The sequence below is a fragment of the Phyllostomus hastatus genome, unplaced genomic scaffold (assembly GCF_019186645.2).
Source record: "Phyllostomus hastatus isolate PE091 unplaced genomic scaffold, TTU_PhHast_1.1 phas_contig_80, whole genome shotgun sequence".
NCBI classification, from domain to species: domain Eukaryota; kingdom Metazoa; phylum Chordata; class Mammalia; order Chiroptera; family Phyllostomidae; genus Phyllostomus; species Phyllostomus hastatus.
Genome location: NW_025333960.1, coordinates 40,538,377 through 40,556,367, shown reverse-complemented (window position 1 = coordinate 40,556,367; position 17,991 = coordinate 40,538,377). Strand labels below are relative to the sequence as shown.

The 17,991-nt window shown below is 49.7% G+C and overlaps 1 protein-coding gene across 3 annotated transcripts in view; it reads left to right on the top strand.

Moving 5' to 3' along the window:
* MYO5B (myosin VB) overlaps positions 1–17,991 on the top strand; it is a 258,368-nt gene that overhangs the window by 110,136 nt on the left and 130,241 nt on the right. For all 3 annotated transcript variants that reach the window (XR_006787004.1, XM_045850063.1, XM_045850061.1), the window contains exons 3-4: positions 6,086–6,257; positions 9,863–10,007. Coding sequence is in view for 2 of the 3 variants with exons in the window: in XM_045850063.1 (XP_045706019.1) it covers positions 6,086–6,257; positions 9,863–10,007 (317 nt within the window). In the remaining variant the exon portion in view is untranslated. The remainder of the gene's footprint in view (positions 1–6,085; positions 6,258–9,862; positions 10,008–17,991) is intronic.

Genomic DNA, 17,991 nt, shown 5'->3' with positions numbered 1-17,991 from the left:
TGTGGTTTGTCCGCTGCCGGCTCTGAGCTGTCCCTGGAGCGGCCCGGTAGAGCTGCGGACCAGAGGCAGGACGGACTGAAGGACTGAACGTTCGAAGCCTCTCAAGGTGAAATCATCCTTGATGGGCCAGGCTGGCCGGAGAATCTAGCCTGGGTCCCTTTCCCCATCCCCCTGCTCCCCCCGCTGTGAAACCGGATCGCGTGGGTTAACTGCAGCAGCAAAGGGTGAAGATAAATTCTTCGAGAGCAACAACACTGCCCCCGATCCCTGGCTTCTGCCTCACCGCTAACCTGCGCACCCTGCTCACGGGGCTCCGGCTCTTGGGTTCCACCGCGAAGTTTCTCTTGCCCTGCTGCTTGCTTGCTTATTTGTTGTGGTAAAACATACATAACATAAAATCAGCCGTGTTAACCATTTTTAAGTGCATGGTTCATTGTCATACAGTACAGTAGCCCCCCAAACCATGGTTTCCTATTCCCCAGTTTCAGTTACCTGTGGTCAACCATGATCCAAAAATACTAAGTGGAAAGTTCCAGAAATAAGCAGTTCCTAATTTTAAATTGCATGCCATCCTGAGTGGTGTGATGCGATCTTGCGCCATCCCATTCTGTCCCACCGGGAATGTGAATCACGCCTTTGTCCACAGCATCCACTCCGTGTGCCCTGCCTGCCTCTCAGTCACTCAGCAATCCTCTCTGTGGTCAGACTGCTTGTCAGAGAGGGTGGGGGGGGCTACATTTACATAACTTCTATTACACTGTGTTGTTATAATTGTTCTACTTTATTTAGTTATTATTATTTTAATCTCTTACGGTGCCTGATTTAGAAATTCAGCTTTATGGTACATGTGTGTAGGAAGCACGTAGCATCTGCAGGGTTCAGTACCGTGCTGGGTTTCAGGCACCCACTGGCGGTCTTGGAGGGCACCTTCTGCGTATGCGGGGGATACTGCTGCACTCTGCACCGAGCGAATAACAGCTCCCCATCCTGTCTCTCCTTTCCCTGGTCATCTCCATCCTACTTTCTGTCTCGGAGTTGGGTACTTCTGGGTACCACGTAGACATTGAATCATACAGTATTTGCCTTTTTGTGTCTGGCTTGTTTTACTTAGCACAATGTAACGTGTTTTATATTGAAGCCAGTCAGAAGGTGGGAAACTCCTTGGGGGAGAAAGAGAGCGTCTTCTCTTTTTCTCTGCACAGCTGCGATGGGTGCAGGGTAGCTAGGGGTGCCAGCCCCTCCTAGCACAGGACTCCGTTTTCAACTGGATCAAACCTCTCGGTGGGTGCGCACCATGGTGATGCATGTAGCTTCCTCGTTCTTTGTCGGGAGTGGGACTCTGCCTGGCAGGCCTTGGCTCTCCTGCTCCCACGCCCCCTACAAACTGCTGGACTCCTGCCCTCTAGTGGCAGGGAAAACTCCCCACACCCCCGTTTCCATGGTTTTGCGTTTCAGTTCTGTGTCCAGGGTCCAGCAGCCACCCTGGTGGTGAGCACCCACTGTGTGCTCGGGGCTGAAGGAGAGTGAGGTGGGAATGCATGAGCGTTAACGGGCAACGTGCTCTGCCGTGTCTCGGCACATCCTGGCTTGGTATTGTTCGCCAGCGTCACCGATTCCCAGTGTGCACATCAGTGGCCCAACGCACCTTGACACTGTTGCACAGCCACTGCCACCCTCATCTCCAGATGGCTGGCTGGCTGCTTGTTACCATCCACCTGTTCCCCTGCGGCATTCACGATCCTTTCCGTCAGTTAGATCATTTTCCTGGCTGCCTCTCTTTACAGACAGGCAGAACAGTGATTTCTCCCACCCCCCATGGGACATTGGGCTATGTCTGGATACGTTTTTGGTTGTCGTGACTGAGGCGGGAGCTTCGCTGCTGGTATCTAGAGGGCAGAGGGCAGGGGTGCTGGCGAGCACCCTCCAGTGCACTTCCCCAGGGAAAGGGTGACCCGCTCCCAAACGAAAATGGCACTAGAGTGGTAGAGCCCTCATTCAGGCCTGTAGAGGAAATGGTCTGGACTGTTTGTTGCCAATAAACACCAAGTTAGAAGCTGAGCTGCGACTCCGTGATTCTAACAGCATGTGGAAGCTGCGTTCCCCACACTACATTGAAATTCAGAGGTTGTCTTTGACTGTTTTATTTCATGCTGCTGTGATGTGGTTCATAATTTGAACTTTCAAATTGTGTTTTTATGGCCTTTTTCTTCCTCTGATTACTTGCATCACCATTCATTCATTATTCATTCATTAAAACAATTATTGAGAAATTATTATATGCCAGAGTCTGGTTATACAGCAGTGACATGGTACAGCTGAACCTCTGGAGTTTTCCGTCTAACTTGTAATGAATGTACAATGTTTATAAATACAGGGTTTAGAATATGAGAAGTTCAAGGCCCATAATCTTTGGAAGTCTGTCGAGAAACATGGGGAGATACTTGACCCTTCCCCACTACACCATCTCTCTACTCCCCAGCCTCACACTTTTTTGGGGGGGAAACCCTCTTGGGGATCTCCCTCTGAGCCCTCCCTGACCTCCCAAAGCAGGCACACTTACCGTGGCGGGGATGGTATGGAGACCCTCTGCTGTGGCCCTCCGCGCCCTTGCAGTCAGGTGGGACCCTGTGGAGGCTTTTGTGCAGGGAGCTGTGGACAGACTCAGGGGAGACTACTTCCAGGAAGAAGCTTGGGGGTGCTGATGGACTTCATTGTCTCTTCACCTGCCTGGCGGACGTGGAGGCAGCGTGCTGGCGTCAGTGACCCGTGGGGCACTGAGATTTCAGGGTTGATGTGTCACTTCCTCATAGTCTGTTTCTTCAGGTCACTGACTATTTTATTCTTCAAGTCACTGCCTGCCTGCTCTGAGCCGACGAGATGGTGGGAGGACCTAAACACCAACCTGTTGCAGAATGAGGCAACAGAACACTGATTCAGTGAATACTTGTGCGTTTTGCACTTGTTTAGGATGTAATATAAAATTCAATGTGTGCTGAGTGAACCCAGAGCCACACACAGGTACACTGGTGAGGTTGCATGGTGTCTAGTTTAGGCCTCCTGTTATCCGGGAGTATCGTTCCCTCCACCTTGTTTTCTCTGCAGGACACCTTCTCTGGTCTCACAGAAGAGGACACCCCTGCATGCATTGGCCTAAGTTACGTGCTCTAGGCAATGAAGTCAGAAGGGCCCTTGGAGAGTGTTGGGGCCAGTCCCGTCGTCCTGCCACAAGGGAACTGTAGTCCAAGAAGGTGCAGGGTGGGCCTCGGGCCTCACAGCGGTGGGGGACAGTGGTTCTCACCTTCAGCTGCACATGAGAAACCCGTGGCAGGCTTTGTAGAAGCCGCAGAGCCCAGGTAGCAGCCAGACTGCTGAAATCAGAGTTTGGGGGTGGGACACAGAATACCTGTTTGTAAGCTCCCCATGGGATTCCAATGACAGGAAAAGGTGAGAGTCACTGCTTGAGCCGAGGACCAGGACTTGGGTAGAGGGTTTAATTCCTGTTGGGCGCCGTTTCCACCAGAGTATATACATGTAGCTCCTCGTGGTCCCCTTGCCATCTGGAAACTGTACTTTTTACCAGCTTACCTTTTCTCTAGATCTTCTGGTTCTGTGGGTGGATGAAGTCGGAGAAAGGAGTTGGCTTTTTAAAAAGCTACCATCTATGCTCATTACTAGCTTCCAGTCTTTGTGTTGGGAGTTGTCATCCAAAGATGTTCCTGTGTTTTCTGGCTGTAGTGCCATGTAATAGGGGCACAAACTGAGGTAAGGGAGAGGTCATAAATTAGACACCCTTTCAACTGATATTTTAAGTATATTTTTTAATCCTCATCCTAGGATATGCTTATTGGTGTTAGAGGGGCTGGGGAGAAAGAGAGATGTGGGAGAGAAACACCAATTGGTTGTCTCCCATATGTGCCCTGACTGGGAATCAAACCCACAACCTTTTGGTGCATGGGGTGAGGCTCCAACCAACTGGCCCACCTGGCCAGGCTCAACTGGTATTTTTTGAGCACCTGCTACGTGTCGTAGACTCACAGACCCGCAGAGTCGAGCGCAGTCTAGACCGGTGCTGTCCCACAGAACATTGCAGCACAAGGCGATGTCCTCCATCTGCATTGTTCAGCGTGGCCCACGTGCGGCCACGGGGCCCTCGAAAGGTGGCTAGTGTGACTGAGCAACCGAAGTTTTCATTGTATTCAGCCTCAGTGGATTCACTTTAAGTAGCCATGCAGGCTACTTCGTTGGGGAGAGCAAGTACAGACCACTCCCTACCCTGTCCCTCCCTCTGAGGTCTCAAGGGTTGTCCAGGCCTGCATGCTAGATGGGCACCGGTGGGAGACCCCCTTCTGTTCCTGGCCCCAAGGGGGAGGCTGAGGTCCATTCCAGGTAGGGGACTGAGAGTTAACTTTGCGATATGTTAACATTCAATCTTTTTTTCACCTCCAAAGGTCCAATTATTTTGTAGTGAAGTCTTTTCTTTTTGCCAGAAAGTTCATGGTCCCTGATCATGGCATGAACACTTAGATTTCAGATAAAACCGTGCTGACTGTAAATGTCGGACACTTGTGGCAGCATTAGAACCACATTCCTGTCAAAGAACAAAGATCCGCTCTCGGTCTCTTGCTCCCCGCTCCCCTCTGGAAGTGTGCGATGTACGTGCACCGAAAGTCTGCCGCGCTGAACGCTGAGCTGGCAGTTCTGCCTCTCTGCTGCTGCTGCTCTGGGCATTTCTGCTCCCTATCAATTTTACGGTAACCAATACCACAAGGTTATTTGTGGACTGTGTTTTTGCAAAATTGCATATGCGTTTCCCTCTGCATGCTTGCGGGGGAGTATTTCGAGGGGAGATTCATCTCACAAAAGATGGAACGCCAGCATTTCTTCTGAGGGGTTTCAAGGCACTGGGCTCAGGTCCCAGCTTTCCAATCTGAACTCTGGACTGGGCTGGGTGACCTCTGCAGCTCTGCCACTGGCTGTTCCCTGTGCTTCCTACCCAGGGGGCGGAGAGCTGCTGGGAGACGCAGAGCAGCCGTGGTTGGAAGGGTGGCGGGGGGCTTCTCCATTGGGGAGTCCTCAGGAGGGCTCTGGCAGGGAGGACTGTTCAGAGTCCCAGGGATACTGCTCGCTCAGCAGGAGGTGAAGGGGGCCATCTACTTTTAACGAAATAAAAATCAACTCTCGTTTCCCCTGGTTTCCCACCTTCTGGAAATTTTGTCTGCTTGAGGTCTGTGATAGTTGCTTACTGGTTTCTTGTATGGAGTAAGTTTGGGATAAATGAGTTTTTCACAGAAAGAAAAGGGCCCTGATCAATATATACCCATAAAGAAAAACTAACCTCAGGGAACTAGAGGTGAAAACCTCACTAACACAGACAACCACTGAAGTTTTGTAGGGCTGTGTTACTCCAGGCAGACTTGAACGTGCAGTTCTAAATAAGTGCCATCATATCATATATTTCCTTCTGTAACATGCCTTTTCTTAGATTCCACGCAGTGCTGTGTGTATCTGCCTGACCATGAATGTCGGTCTGTGTCATGTTGTGTTTTCATACTTATAGCTCTGGCGAGTCAGTATCTTTGCCGGTTTGTAAGACGTCTCCTGAGGCCAGGAATGATTCTATTATTCATGAAAAATTCTGGCCAGTGTTGCCAGCTGCCCTCCGGAAACGGTGAAGCAGTGTGACCCCACGAGCAGTGGACTTGCTGGTCATACGCTCCCTAGTTAGGGGCTTGTTGGTTTTTATACCAGTGCTTATCAGATGGGTAGTATTAGTGCTAATATCCTTTTATTTGCACCATTTTGGTTAATGGCCAAGTTAAATAATTCTTCATATGTTGTTCATTTGTAGTTCTTATTTCATGACTTGGAAAATTTGACAGCAAATTTTCCGTCTGCGCTGGTGCCTTATGGCAACACAGGGATTTTGTTCAGTTTGCCTCTTTTTTTTTTTTTTTTTTTTGAAACATCTTACTCGTTTTCATCACTTACGATCATGTTCGGGTAGCGGTCCTAGACAACAAGGCAGGAACTGAACACAGGCTCCGTGCTTCATAATGGACTCTGCGTGTCTGCTGCTTGCATTTAGGTTCGGGAATACCCCATCGACGTCCAAAGCAACCAGCTGCCCTTCTTGCGGAACCCAGACATCTTGGTGGGAGAGAATGACCTGACTGCCCTCAGCTATCTACACGAGCCTGCCGTTCTGCATAACCTAAAGGTCCGTTTCCTGGAGTCCAACCACATCTACACGTACTGTGGTAAGTGCGGGGCACCTCTTGGCTGCATGTGTTTGAGAGCACTTGCAGTCTTTAGATTGTCCGTGCTAAAGTCCAGTGGTTAAGAATCCTGCTTTCACTGTCATGTATATGACTGCCTCTCATCGGAGACCCTGGAAGGGTTAGCTGGGGGTGAATGTGGCTTCATTAGGCTGCCCACATCGCTGTGTTCGTCGCAGCTCAACCAGGGGAGAAGTGGCCACACTACGTCACTCGACCGGCTGAGACAGGATCCTGGAGTCTTAGGACCCCGGTGTCCTTGCCGGGGCATCTGCTCTCCCCACCCAGCGCACTCCTGTATCTACACCCGGCTTAGTGTTTGTTTTCTGCCTGCGGAAGGGCTGCCTTTTGCTCCGACCCCTCATTTATTCATGTACAAACATGGTGCATGAAGAATATTTGTCAAGTTCATGAGCAGAAACCTTGACAGATGTGTTCAACTAAAAGTCCTGGAATTCTCCTACTTTTTTTCTCTTGAGATGTCTCAATTTCCCGTGTTCTAAATGTTGGCTCCCCTTTGTAGAGTGTTGTTAAGTGGTGTGTGGTAAAAACCAGAACCCCGTCAACTGCTGCTGGAGGGACAGACGTGTCAGGGTCTGGCTGAGCAGTCAGGCCGGGAGCTGTGTGTTCATGGGGCCGCCCTGGTTGTACTTCAGAGCCCTGGCCTTGGCTGTGATCGCCAGTGAGGTCTCAGGGGATGAGGGGTCCTTTCACTGTGATGTCCCATTTTGCTTGGGAACTGGTCAGTGATCCACTAAGTATGAGTGAGCTTTCCTGCCAGATTTCAGGGGTGGTGAATGGCATGTTGATTTCCACGCATGCTAGGTAGTTTTTGCAAAAGCTCCTTCACTCCAGTTGCTGGTGGGGGTTTTAGTTGAAAGAAATCACCAATTACCAGGACCTTCAATAAGTTTTTTTTCTTTTCAACAAGATGTTTTAAAAGCTCCCCTCTTAGGAGAACGTGACAAATGACCACCAGCTTCACTTTTTTAAAAGCGTCCCTTGTCAGAGAGGGCTGGGGGTCTGCACACATCTGTCCACATGTCCCAGCTCTTCAGAGCGGCTCAGGTCGCACAGACTCCAACTCACGGAGAAGTGCTTGTTTCTGCCCCGGAGGGAGTGGAGGCATTTTGGGAAAATGTGCGACCTCACAGGATAATATCAAACCTTGAACTGAATACTACATGAATTAGGGTTTTATGCAACTCGAATAACCAGTGGAGAACGTGACGCTGTTTCTAAGAGGAACTCTCCTAGCCGTTAGCCATGTGAGGTGGAGTTTATCGGAGTCCTGGGCCTTGTTTTTCAGTCCAGGTTGTCTTTTCAGGCAAACTTTTATCTGAAGAGGACTCACTGGGCATCTTTTTCTTCCTCCCTTTGCCCTTTACGTGGAGTAATCTGGTCTGCTTTATTCCCTTTCTCTTTCTCTCATTTCCCCCCCTTTAATAGATTTTACCTGTAAAGCAATTTCAGGTTCACAGCAACACTGCAGAGCTCTCCCATGCCCCGCTCCCCCACCCATGCACAGCCGCCCCCGCTGTCCGCATTCCGCTCAAGAGCGGGACATTGCTGTAGTTGACCAGCCCCCAATGACACGTCCTTGTCACTCAAAGTCCACAGTTTTATTCCAGTTCCCTCTTGGTGGTGTACATTCCACGGGTTGGGACAAGTGCGTAATGACGTGTTGTAACTACCATTGTGGTGTCACAACAGCAGCTTCACCGCCTTGAATGTCATCGGTGCTCTGTCCATTCACCCCTTTCTCCCCATTAACCCCTGGCAACCCCTGATCGTTTACACTGTCTCCATGATCTCGGCTGTTACAGAACGCCATGTGCCTGGAATCACAGTGGGTAGCCTTTCCAGATTGACTTCCTCCACTTAGTATGTGTCTCAGGTTCCTCTGTATCTTTTCATATCTCAATAGCTCATTTCTTTTTAGTGCGGAATAATCCATTACCTGGATGCGCTGCAGTTTATCTGTCTATTGAAGGACTTCTGAGTCGCCTCTAAGTTTTGGTGACCGTGAATAGAGCTGCCGTAAGCATCCATGGGCGGGTTTCTGTGTGGACAGACCTTGGGTAAACACCAAGGAGTGTGCATGCCGCACAGTATGGCGGGAGCGTGTTTCGTTTCGTGAGAAGCTGTCAGAGCGGCCGCACCATTGTGCGTTCCCATCAGTGGTGAGCGAGAGCGGCCGTGGCGCCACGTCCTCACCAGCTTTCGATGCTGCCAGTATTCTGGGTCTCGGGTCTCTACCAGGTGTGCGGTGGCACCTGTCAGTGCTTCGGTCTGCGCTTCCCTGATCGCACACGATGTGGAGCATCTTTTCAGATCCTTATCTGCCATCCGTGTATCTTCTTTGGTGACGTGTCTCCCTTTTGCCCATTTTTTAATTGGTGATTCATATTCTTATTGAGTTTTGAGTTCCTTGGGTGTTTTGAATAATACAGCCCTTTATCAGATGTGGCTTTTGCAGATGTGACTTCTTCCAGTCTGTGGTTTGTCTCTCCTCAGACCCTGAAAGGTAACAACACAGTGGAAGTGGTGTTCCGTTGGCCATGACCTTCCCACTCTTGTCCTCTCTTCCCCACGTGACTGGAAAAGCTCATATTTTTTGAAGCCCTCACGGTAGTTCTCCTGACGCCCGGAATGTGCTCCTGTGTGAAAGGAGAGGGCACGGGTTTCCATCTTGTCTGGAAGATTGAGTCTGTATTTTGTTCTCTTTTTATATTCTCAAATATCGATCTACCTTGCCCTTCCGTGAAAGACCTGAGGATTTACTGATTCTTCAGTCAACATGTGTGTCTCGAGTCCACTGGTGCAGCGTGTCCTTTTAGGGAGACGAGATGAAAACAATGGTGCGGTGAAAGATGGCACAGGTTACATAGTATCATGTGAGACCATCAAGGCTGGCCCGCACTCGGCGCCCGCTGGGTGAGGAGTGGGTCTGCGTGCTCTCTTCTCTCTGCAGTAGCCATTCTGTCCTCGGGACACCCCAGGGAGAGGCAGCGAGCGCTCCTCCCCGTCTCACAGTCCCGTGCGCTGAGGCTCTCCGCTTCAGCAGTTCGCCCGAGCCACCCGCTGAGTGACTGGCTGAGCCAAGATCTAACCTTTGGGTGTGTGAATCCCACTCCCTGTCCACGAGCTGTCTGTATTTTAGTTAAGGTAACCCGTACACAAATGAAAAATGAATAGTCCTTTTACTAGATTTTAATTCTGAGGTGGCTTTTTAAGCCTACCGGCCGTTGGCAGCGTCCAACATCCTCGTCTCCCTGGCCCTGCAGCACTCCGCATGTGTCTGTTGTGTGAACTCGGCTGGCTGGGCAGCTCCGTGTGCATCTGCATGTGTGTGTGTGCAAGCTTGTGTCACGCTCCAGAGTATTTGGAAGCCTCCCAGTCACTCTCTACCCTGTCGAGCACAGTGCCTGGTAAAGACACAGAGACTTAGTCTCGACTTAGCTGAACGGTCGGTTAAGGCCCATGCCATCACCCTCTCATTCTGTAGACGGGTGCATATGGCCCTTCATTAGCTGTCATCGGGGGCCGTGGCGCTACCAGAATCTGACCGCATCGTCTGTTCGCAGGTATTGTGCTTGTTGCCATTAATCCTTACGAACAGTTGCCAATCTACGGGCAAGATGTCATCTACGCCTACAGTGGCCAAAACATGGGGGACATGGACCCCCACATCTTCGCTGTGGCGGAAGAAGCCTACAAGCAGATGGCCAGGTAAGAACCACCTCAGGCCAGAAGTCTTTCTAGGTAGTCGGGGTGAGGGTGGGCTTTGCCGCTTTTGCTCAGCGGTTGGAAGGGCGATTCTGGAGTGGAGGAAGCATCTTCAAAACGAAGCCAGCCAAGGTTCCATTTCTTATCGCGGGCTCCTCCTGCCTTCGGTTTATGCTTGTGAACCCAGGCCCATGCTTGGAGAGCAGCGACCCCTTAGGCTTAGTTCATTGGTTGAGCGATGCAGTGGCTGCCTGGCATCTCGTCTCTTTGACTTCCTTTCGGCCCACTCTCCTCCCCTCCTGGTGTAGTGAGTCCACTTGGTAGCATCCCCATGCGGCTTACGGATCCCCCTGCAGGCTCCCCTTTGAAGGGCCCAGGACTCTTTGGCAGCTTCTTGAGATGCCAAGCATATGAGGCTAAAATGGAAACTTCAAATGGATAGTCACGCACAGTGGTTTTGAGTTTTTCACCTGGAAATGGAGTTTTGTTTAATCACTTCAGTGGATCTCATTTTTTCTGTGTGTCCCCTCCCTCCAGTCTTTGAAGGACAGGTGCCGGTCATTTCCTCAGAAGACGGGCTAGGTGATTGTATTAGGGTTCCATTGGGAAACAGAATCAGCGTGAAACGTACATGTGTGTGCACGCCCGCAGGGGGGTGGGTGGAGGGTTTTCATTCTAAGGAATTGGTTCAAGGCTTGTAGGTGGGCAACCCAGAAAAGAGTTGATGGTGCATTTAGAGTCTGAAGGCAGTCTCCTGGCAGAATCCTGTCTTTGGGAGATGTCAGTTGTTTTGTTTTGTTTTTCCTTCTCATGTGACCTTCAACTGATTGGATGAGGCCCACCCACATTATGGAGGATAATCTGCTTTACTCAGAGTTCACTGATATAAGTGTTAACCTCATCTCAAAAATACCTTCACAGCAGTATCGAGGCTGGTGTTTGACCAAATGTCTGGGTAGCGTGGCTCAGCCAAGTTGACACATAAAATTCACCACCACAGTGTTGGCCTTGGAACTCGTCAGGCATAAGGTAGGGAGGGACAGTTTCACTGAAGTTTCAGTGGAAATGTGCATTCCAGTCAACACTAAAATGCCGTGTACTTTCAGCCAAATCTTTCAGCCTCTTTGGAACATCTGTGGAGCTAGGGGCAGACATAGGACAGTTCTCGGGTGGGGCCTGGGGAGACTGCCTAGGCTAATTTGGGGAGAGGAGTGGTGGGTTCCTGTGACAGGAGAATCCCATCCAAGGTGGTCTGTTTAGCCAGTGGATTTTCAAGTATGATTTCCAGTCCAGTGAAAGTTCCTATGAGGGAAGATTGTTTCATGGGCTTCCTTGCTGATTAGAATGTTTCATTGCTGGCTGTGGAGATCAGTATATAAAAAAATCTGCCCCACTGTAGTTACACAGGGACCGAATTCCAAATCTGCAGTGATCAGAGGACTAAGCAATTTAAGAAACGCAGTGCCCTATAACCATTTTATTTCTCCAGAATGTGGTAAGAGACTGTGGAGCTAAAATGGTTGCAACTCTGGACCCCTGGAATATCATAATCTTACACACCACACCGATGTGCCCTCAGGGCCGGGCTGGGAGCCGCCCAGCTCGGTGTAACCTGTCGATGCACCCCTCCTAACCGAAAGGTTGGCTCAAGGTCAGGTCCTGCGGAGAGAAGGACGGGTTTCAGCGTGCTGTAGCCCACGGCCCGGCTCACGTGTTACTGTTGGAGGTCAAGTGAGTGGCACAGTGGAGGGAGCCCTGGGGTCTGGACAGGCCGCTGTGCCTTGGGAGAGTCACTTAAGCTGAGTCTTCAGTTGCCTCCTGTGAAGATGACTGCCTTCCCTCTGTTACAGGATGGATTTGTATCATTCTGCACCGGCTCTGATGACTCCCCACCATGTGCAGCATTCCAACCGCTCTCTAAGGCTTGTCCTTTTGGGGATGTCATTGATACTTGATTGTTTTTCATCCCACTTTCCTTTCTTAGCCAGGCGTCCTTAGATGCATCAGAAGTTGCTGTTCTTTTACTGATTTACCTTCTTTTTTTTAAAGATTTTATTTATTTACTTTTAGAGAGGGAAGGAAGAGAGAAAGAGAGAGAAGCATCAATGTGCAGTTGCTGGGGGTCATGGCCTGCAACCCAGGCATGTACCCTGACTGGGAATCGAACCTGCGACACTTTGGTTCACAGCCCGCGCTCAATCCACTGAGCCAGGGCTAGAAGTTGCTGTTCTTTATCAAAGACTCCTTGAGGTGCCCCTGTAGCTTTGAAAATCTCCTGGCACCCAGCTTTATTCACATTGTAGGTCTCTGGACTAGAAGGCTCCGTTCTGCCCCTCCGTGCCTGAAGCTGTGCCGTGGTTATTCTGTGCTCGGTTGTTCCACTGGTTCTGGGTCCTCACTCACACCCCTTAGAAGGAAGGGGTGTGGGCGTCCGGGGCGGTGGTGATCCTGTCTTGCATAGGGCAATGCATTGGATGGTTAAGGGGGTCGAACGCTGAAGCTGCACCGGGATTTAACATTAAATCCTTATGGGTTTCCTTTAAGGTTTTAAAGTTTATATTATTTTTACTTTCAGAGTCCTAGGGGTTAGCCAAATCATTTTGCTAAAATTTTTAAGCAGTTTTTGCTCGTGAATGTGCACAGAAGTGTGGAAGTGTAAGACCAGCACGTGTGGCCACGGGAGAGAGCTATTTTTGGCTGTTCCATTGTCAGCAGCTCAGGGTTTCCGTTATTGATCCGAGAGGCACATTAGAGGAGTCTGTGCTCTGCAAAGACAGGAGACACCCACTGGGTGGATGCGGGGAGAGTTTGGGCTGCATTTCCAGCACGGGCCTTCTCCGTCGGTTTGGAGTGTAGAACACATTCATTTGACAACCTCTGCCAGCTGTGCCCTATCTCTTCATGACCTATCAGTAGTTGTTGCAAACACCTGATCCGAGTGGCCATGGCCACGGCCTAGCACCGTGTGTTTACCGCTGGGCAGAATGAAGAGCCATGAGGAACGGAAGTCAGTGACTGCCAACCTTGGGAGGCTGTGACTCAGGTGGCCTCGGACTCAGCAGTTCTTTCTCTTGACTCACTGGGCACTGGCTTTTCTTTGTGGGCGGGGCTCACAGCGGGACTCTCCATCTCTCGATGCTGTGTGTGGGTGGGTGGAGGGGACTCTGTGGAGTCACAAGGGGACAAATGCAGACACTCATCCCCATCCCGAGAGTTCACACAGAATCCTGCTGTGCTGGGGGAAAGGAAGAAAAGGTACAACAAGAGGATTTGTTCCCTCTCCGTGTCCCTGTCGAACTCACCAGGTCTAGACGAGAGTAAATTGAGATGCGCAGTGAAGAAGAATGCCAAAGTGATATGAAACATCAAGTTCACCATTCTGTCCTTTGCATAAGGACCTGTGGTTTCCCGTGAGGAGGGGGACTGACCTCCCTGCCGACATCTTCACTTCTGTTCTTCCTTCCTAGTCTGAGATCCAAATTGCCCCTTCCTTCATTTTTTAAAAAATCCTCACCCAAGCATATGTGTATTGATTTTTAGGGAGGGAGGGAGGGTGGAAGAAGAGTGGCAGTGAGGAGAGAGAAGGAGGCACATCGATCCATCACCGCCCATACACGCACTAGTGGGGATCGAACCCACAACCCAGCTACATGCCCTGACCGGAAATTGAACCCCCAGCCTTTTGGTGTATGGAACGACGCTACAACCAACCGAGCCCCCCAGTCGGGGGGCCCTATCCCTCATTTTTACCTGTCCTAACCTCCCCAGCCTGAGCTCCTACATTAGATCCTATCCATGAATCTTGTGAAGTATCAGTTATTTGATAGGCTCCTTATGTGATGAACACCAAGAAACATAAGACCTCTCTAGTAACTGCAGAAATTGTAAGTAGGTGCCAGGCATGGAGTCATTTGAATTGAGCTTGGAGATGTGACTGCCATACACAGTTTAAGAAAACTGTAGGAGTTAAGCTAGATCTTGGTGAATTGGTAGGAAACGTGGAGTGAGAAGAAGGCATCCAGGTGGGTGGAACGGAGTGGTCACAACCTTAGCAGTGGGATCAGAAGGCACAGTCCCAAAACCACAGTGACATGCTGTTTTATGTTCACTAAGATATCCGTAATTGAAAAGAGAGAACAAGCGCTGGCAAGGATGTGGCAAAATTAGAATCTTCGTACACTGCTAGTGGAAATATAAAATGGTGCAGCTGCTTTGTAAAATAGTCTGGCAGCTCTTCAAAAGGTTAAACATAGAGTTACCACATGGCCCAGCAATTCCACTCTTAAATACATACTCAAGAGAAATGAAAACATATGTTTGGGCCAAAACTTATACACAAATGTTCTTAACAGCATTTTTCCAAAACAGCACAATAGCCAAAAGGTGAAAACAATCTAAATGCCCATCAGCTGTTGAATGGAGAAACAACCTGTAACATATTCCTACAGTGGAACATTACTTGGCTACAAAAAGGAACAAAGTGCAGATACATGCTACCACACGGATGAACCTTGAAAACATGCTCAGTGGGAAAACCAGACACAAAGACCACATACAGGTGTGGGCAAAAGTGCGTTTGCAGTCAAGAGTATGCAAAACAGTTTATTCTGCTAGTATTTATTTGTATCAGCTGCAAACCTCCTTCTGCCCAGTCCTTGTATTGTGTGATTGCGCTGATATATGAAAGGTCCAGAACAAGCAAATCCCTGTGGACAGGAAGTGGGTTTGTGGTTGCTGGGGGCTGGTGGTTTGAGGGGGAAATGGGAAGTGGTTGCTTATGGATGTGTTTTTTTGGGGGAGAAGGGAGGGGATGAGGAAAATGTTACAAAATTAATTGTGATTACTGCACAGCTCTGCAAATGCACTGATGTCCTTTGAGTTGTGTGCTTTAAAACGGGCCACCTGTGTGCTGTTGTGAAAACAAAGGGACATGGTCGGAGAACAGCACCCGGGCAAGGTTAACCTGTGTGGTGAGTGGGTCTGTGGGAGAGCTGGAGACAGGGTGGGCCAGACTGGGGGGGTCGCGTCGAGGTCGGCGTGAACTTTGGGAGAAAAGTGTGTTCTGCTAACAGCGTGCAGAGGAGGCCAAACAAGTTTGGGAAGCCCTGGGTACATAGACGAAACATCTTCTGTTGAGGCAGGGCTTGTACGAGCAGTTACGTTGGCTTGTATTCTGAGTCTCCGAGATGGGGGTGCATTAGGCTGGGCTTGCAGATCCTGTTTAGACACAAAACTCTGAGGACTATCTCAGGGGACTAATGTTCTGTGCAACAGTCGCTGGGAAATGCTGGCCTAGAGAAATGGGGAAATTTTAGAGCTCGTTACATGAAGACACAAGGGATGTTCGAAGAACAGTTTTTCTCTGCTGAGCCGTGTTTCATAATGAACACTTCGTTCTCCGTAGTCCTATACAGTTTACAAGGACGAGAACATCTTCTCATATGAAGCTTAGATTCTTGTGGAAATAACTCGTCTGTTGTAAACAAGCTCTGCGTGATGAGTGAAAGGGGGGCGGTCAAGTGCGAGACCGTGTGGCACAGTGTGATGCTTTGTTTCCTGTGTCACCAGCACTGTGCTCTAGGGCATGTGATTGTGTTTAAGGGAGAATAGAAAGATTCAACACATGAATGCATTCAGCTCTTAAAGCCACCAAGTGAGGTGTTCTCTCCTTCCAGGGAGCTCGCCTGTGCCTTTCCCCTCCCCCACCCTTCCCCTCGGGCACAGTACCATTCTCCCTCCTCAGCTCCCAGGGCCCCTTCTTGTTCGCCTCTGGAACTTGTTTTCTGAGCTCATTTCTTCTAACAGCTCACTTCTTCTGCCTCTGCAACTTTTTAAAGAAACGTTCTTTTATAGTTTGGAAAAAAAACAAAAAACAAAACCACTAAGTGAGATTAGTTATCCCCACCATCCGGATGAGGATAGAGACTTGCAGAGTTGGACAGTTACCCAAGGTCATGAAGATAGTAAGTGGGTGAGGCTGGAATTCAGGCCCCGTCTGTTTGCTGAGGAGCCACGACGCTGGTGGAGAAGGCATAGGGCCTCTCAGTGGCACCTGCTGACTGTTGCAGATTGTCTTCCCAAGAACTGAGTGCACTGTGGTCTTCAGGACACCGCGACTCGGTGCTCCACGTAACAGTGGCTCAGCATTTCGCCCAACCACGAGTCGGCATTTTTACATATCCATGACTCAGCAGTTTTATGTACAATGACATGACATTTTCAAGACATCATGACTCAGCATTTAAACCACGGTGACTCAGCAATTCTCCAAACCATTACTCAGCACTTTCTGGTGATAATGACAGCATTTTTATGACGTTAACTATGGCATTTTTACGTAAGCATGACTCAGGTTTTCTACATACCCATGACTCAGCATTTTTATGTAACCATGGTTTGGTATTTTATGGCACCATAACTCAGCGTTTTACAACACCATGGCTCAGTGTTTTATGTAACCACGACTTGGCGATTCTACAAACCATGACTCAGCACTTTTGTATAACCACGACTCAGCATTTTTATGATGCCATGACTAGAATTTTTCTGAACCATGACTCAGTATTTTTATGACACCATGACTCAGCCCTTGAGCCCTGTAAAAACTTGGGGTGCGAATGTTAACGCTGATTGCCTCGTTGCGTGTTGTTGAACACAGTCACTGATAGCATCACTGGGGAGGTCAGTATAGGAGCTGCTGGAGACGTCTGCACACACAGATGGCTTTTAATTTCCTCTCTGGCCTTATCTCTTCTTTCTAGAACACATCCTGAGTAGTTTCCTGTCGTCCACAGGGCTGCTCGCCTGTACACACTGTTCCCGCTCACCTCGGTCTCCTCCGCCATGCCCTCTTGCCCAGCAGGGCAGGCGCTCACCCATCGCCCTCCTCGAGGGGTGCCGTGGTGCTGAGGTCTGTGGCATCATTCCCATCTCTGATAATCTTTTAGATGTTGTCCTCTCTAATTCTGCCTGTCACGTGTAAAGTTCTAGTTCTGTTGTTTAAGTTTCTGAGTGTAGGGGAAAGTTATTGTGCAGTGAATGTAGCTAATGGCATCCCTAGAGTAGTAGAGAAAGAAATCAAAGAAATTGATAAGTATATATTGTCATCCCTGAACATTGTGAGGTGAGAAAGGAAAAGGACTGGACCCCTTTCTGAGTGTAAGTTCTGTGACACTGCAGAGGTCGTGAATGTTACTAAGAATCACTTAGCTGCAGTGTACACACCACGCTTTGTGAGGTCCCAGGTCAGAAACCATGGAGATCCAAGGCACTTCAGTTTATTTGTACTGACTGTCTTTTACCTGGGGAGTCATAGCCTGCCAGAAAGGAGACAGCCTGCAGTCATCGGGTGGGAACTGGTTGTGCCGTAAGAATGCGGGGAGACCGTGTCCCGGCAGCCGGTCCTTTGGGTGCTGCCTGACCATCCCCAGTACAGGTAACTGTCTTGCAAATGTGTTTCCTTTTTTTTATTATTTTATTTTATTTTAGTTATTTATTTTTAGAGAGGGAAGGGAGGGGGGGAGAGAGAGAGAGAGAAGCATCAATGTGTGGTTGCTGAGGGTCATGGCCTGCAACCCAGGCATGTGCCCTGACTGGGAATTGAACCTGCGACACTTTGGTTCGCAGCCGCGCTCAATCCACTGAGCTATGCCAGCCAGGGTGTTTCCTTTTTAACGGCTTCCATTGCAGGGATCCTCTCTATTGCACGACACTCTACTTGGTCTCCAGTGGTTTTCACCCGTGAGTCTGAGCCCCGTCTTGTGCGGCTGTCCAGGTCATGGTGTTGTCTTGCACAAGGCGGCGGCCCTCACTGACACGTGTCCTTCTGTCCCCAGCTCTGGGCTCAGCATCCCGGCTGCCACAGCCGTTCCTCCTGAGCATGGTCTTCAGACCCTCTCCCATCATGGGCACCTCGGACACCCTCTGGTCCTTCTCTGATTTCCATGGTCTCGGCATGTGGCTCTGCCAGGGGAGGGGAAGAGGTGCT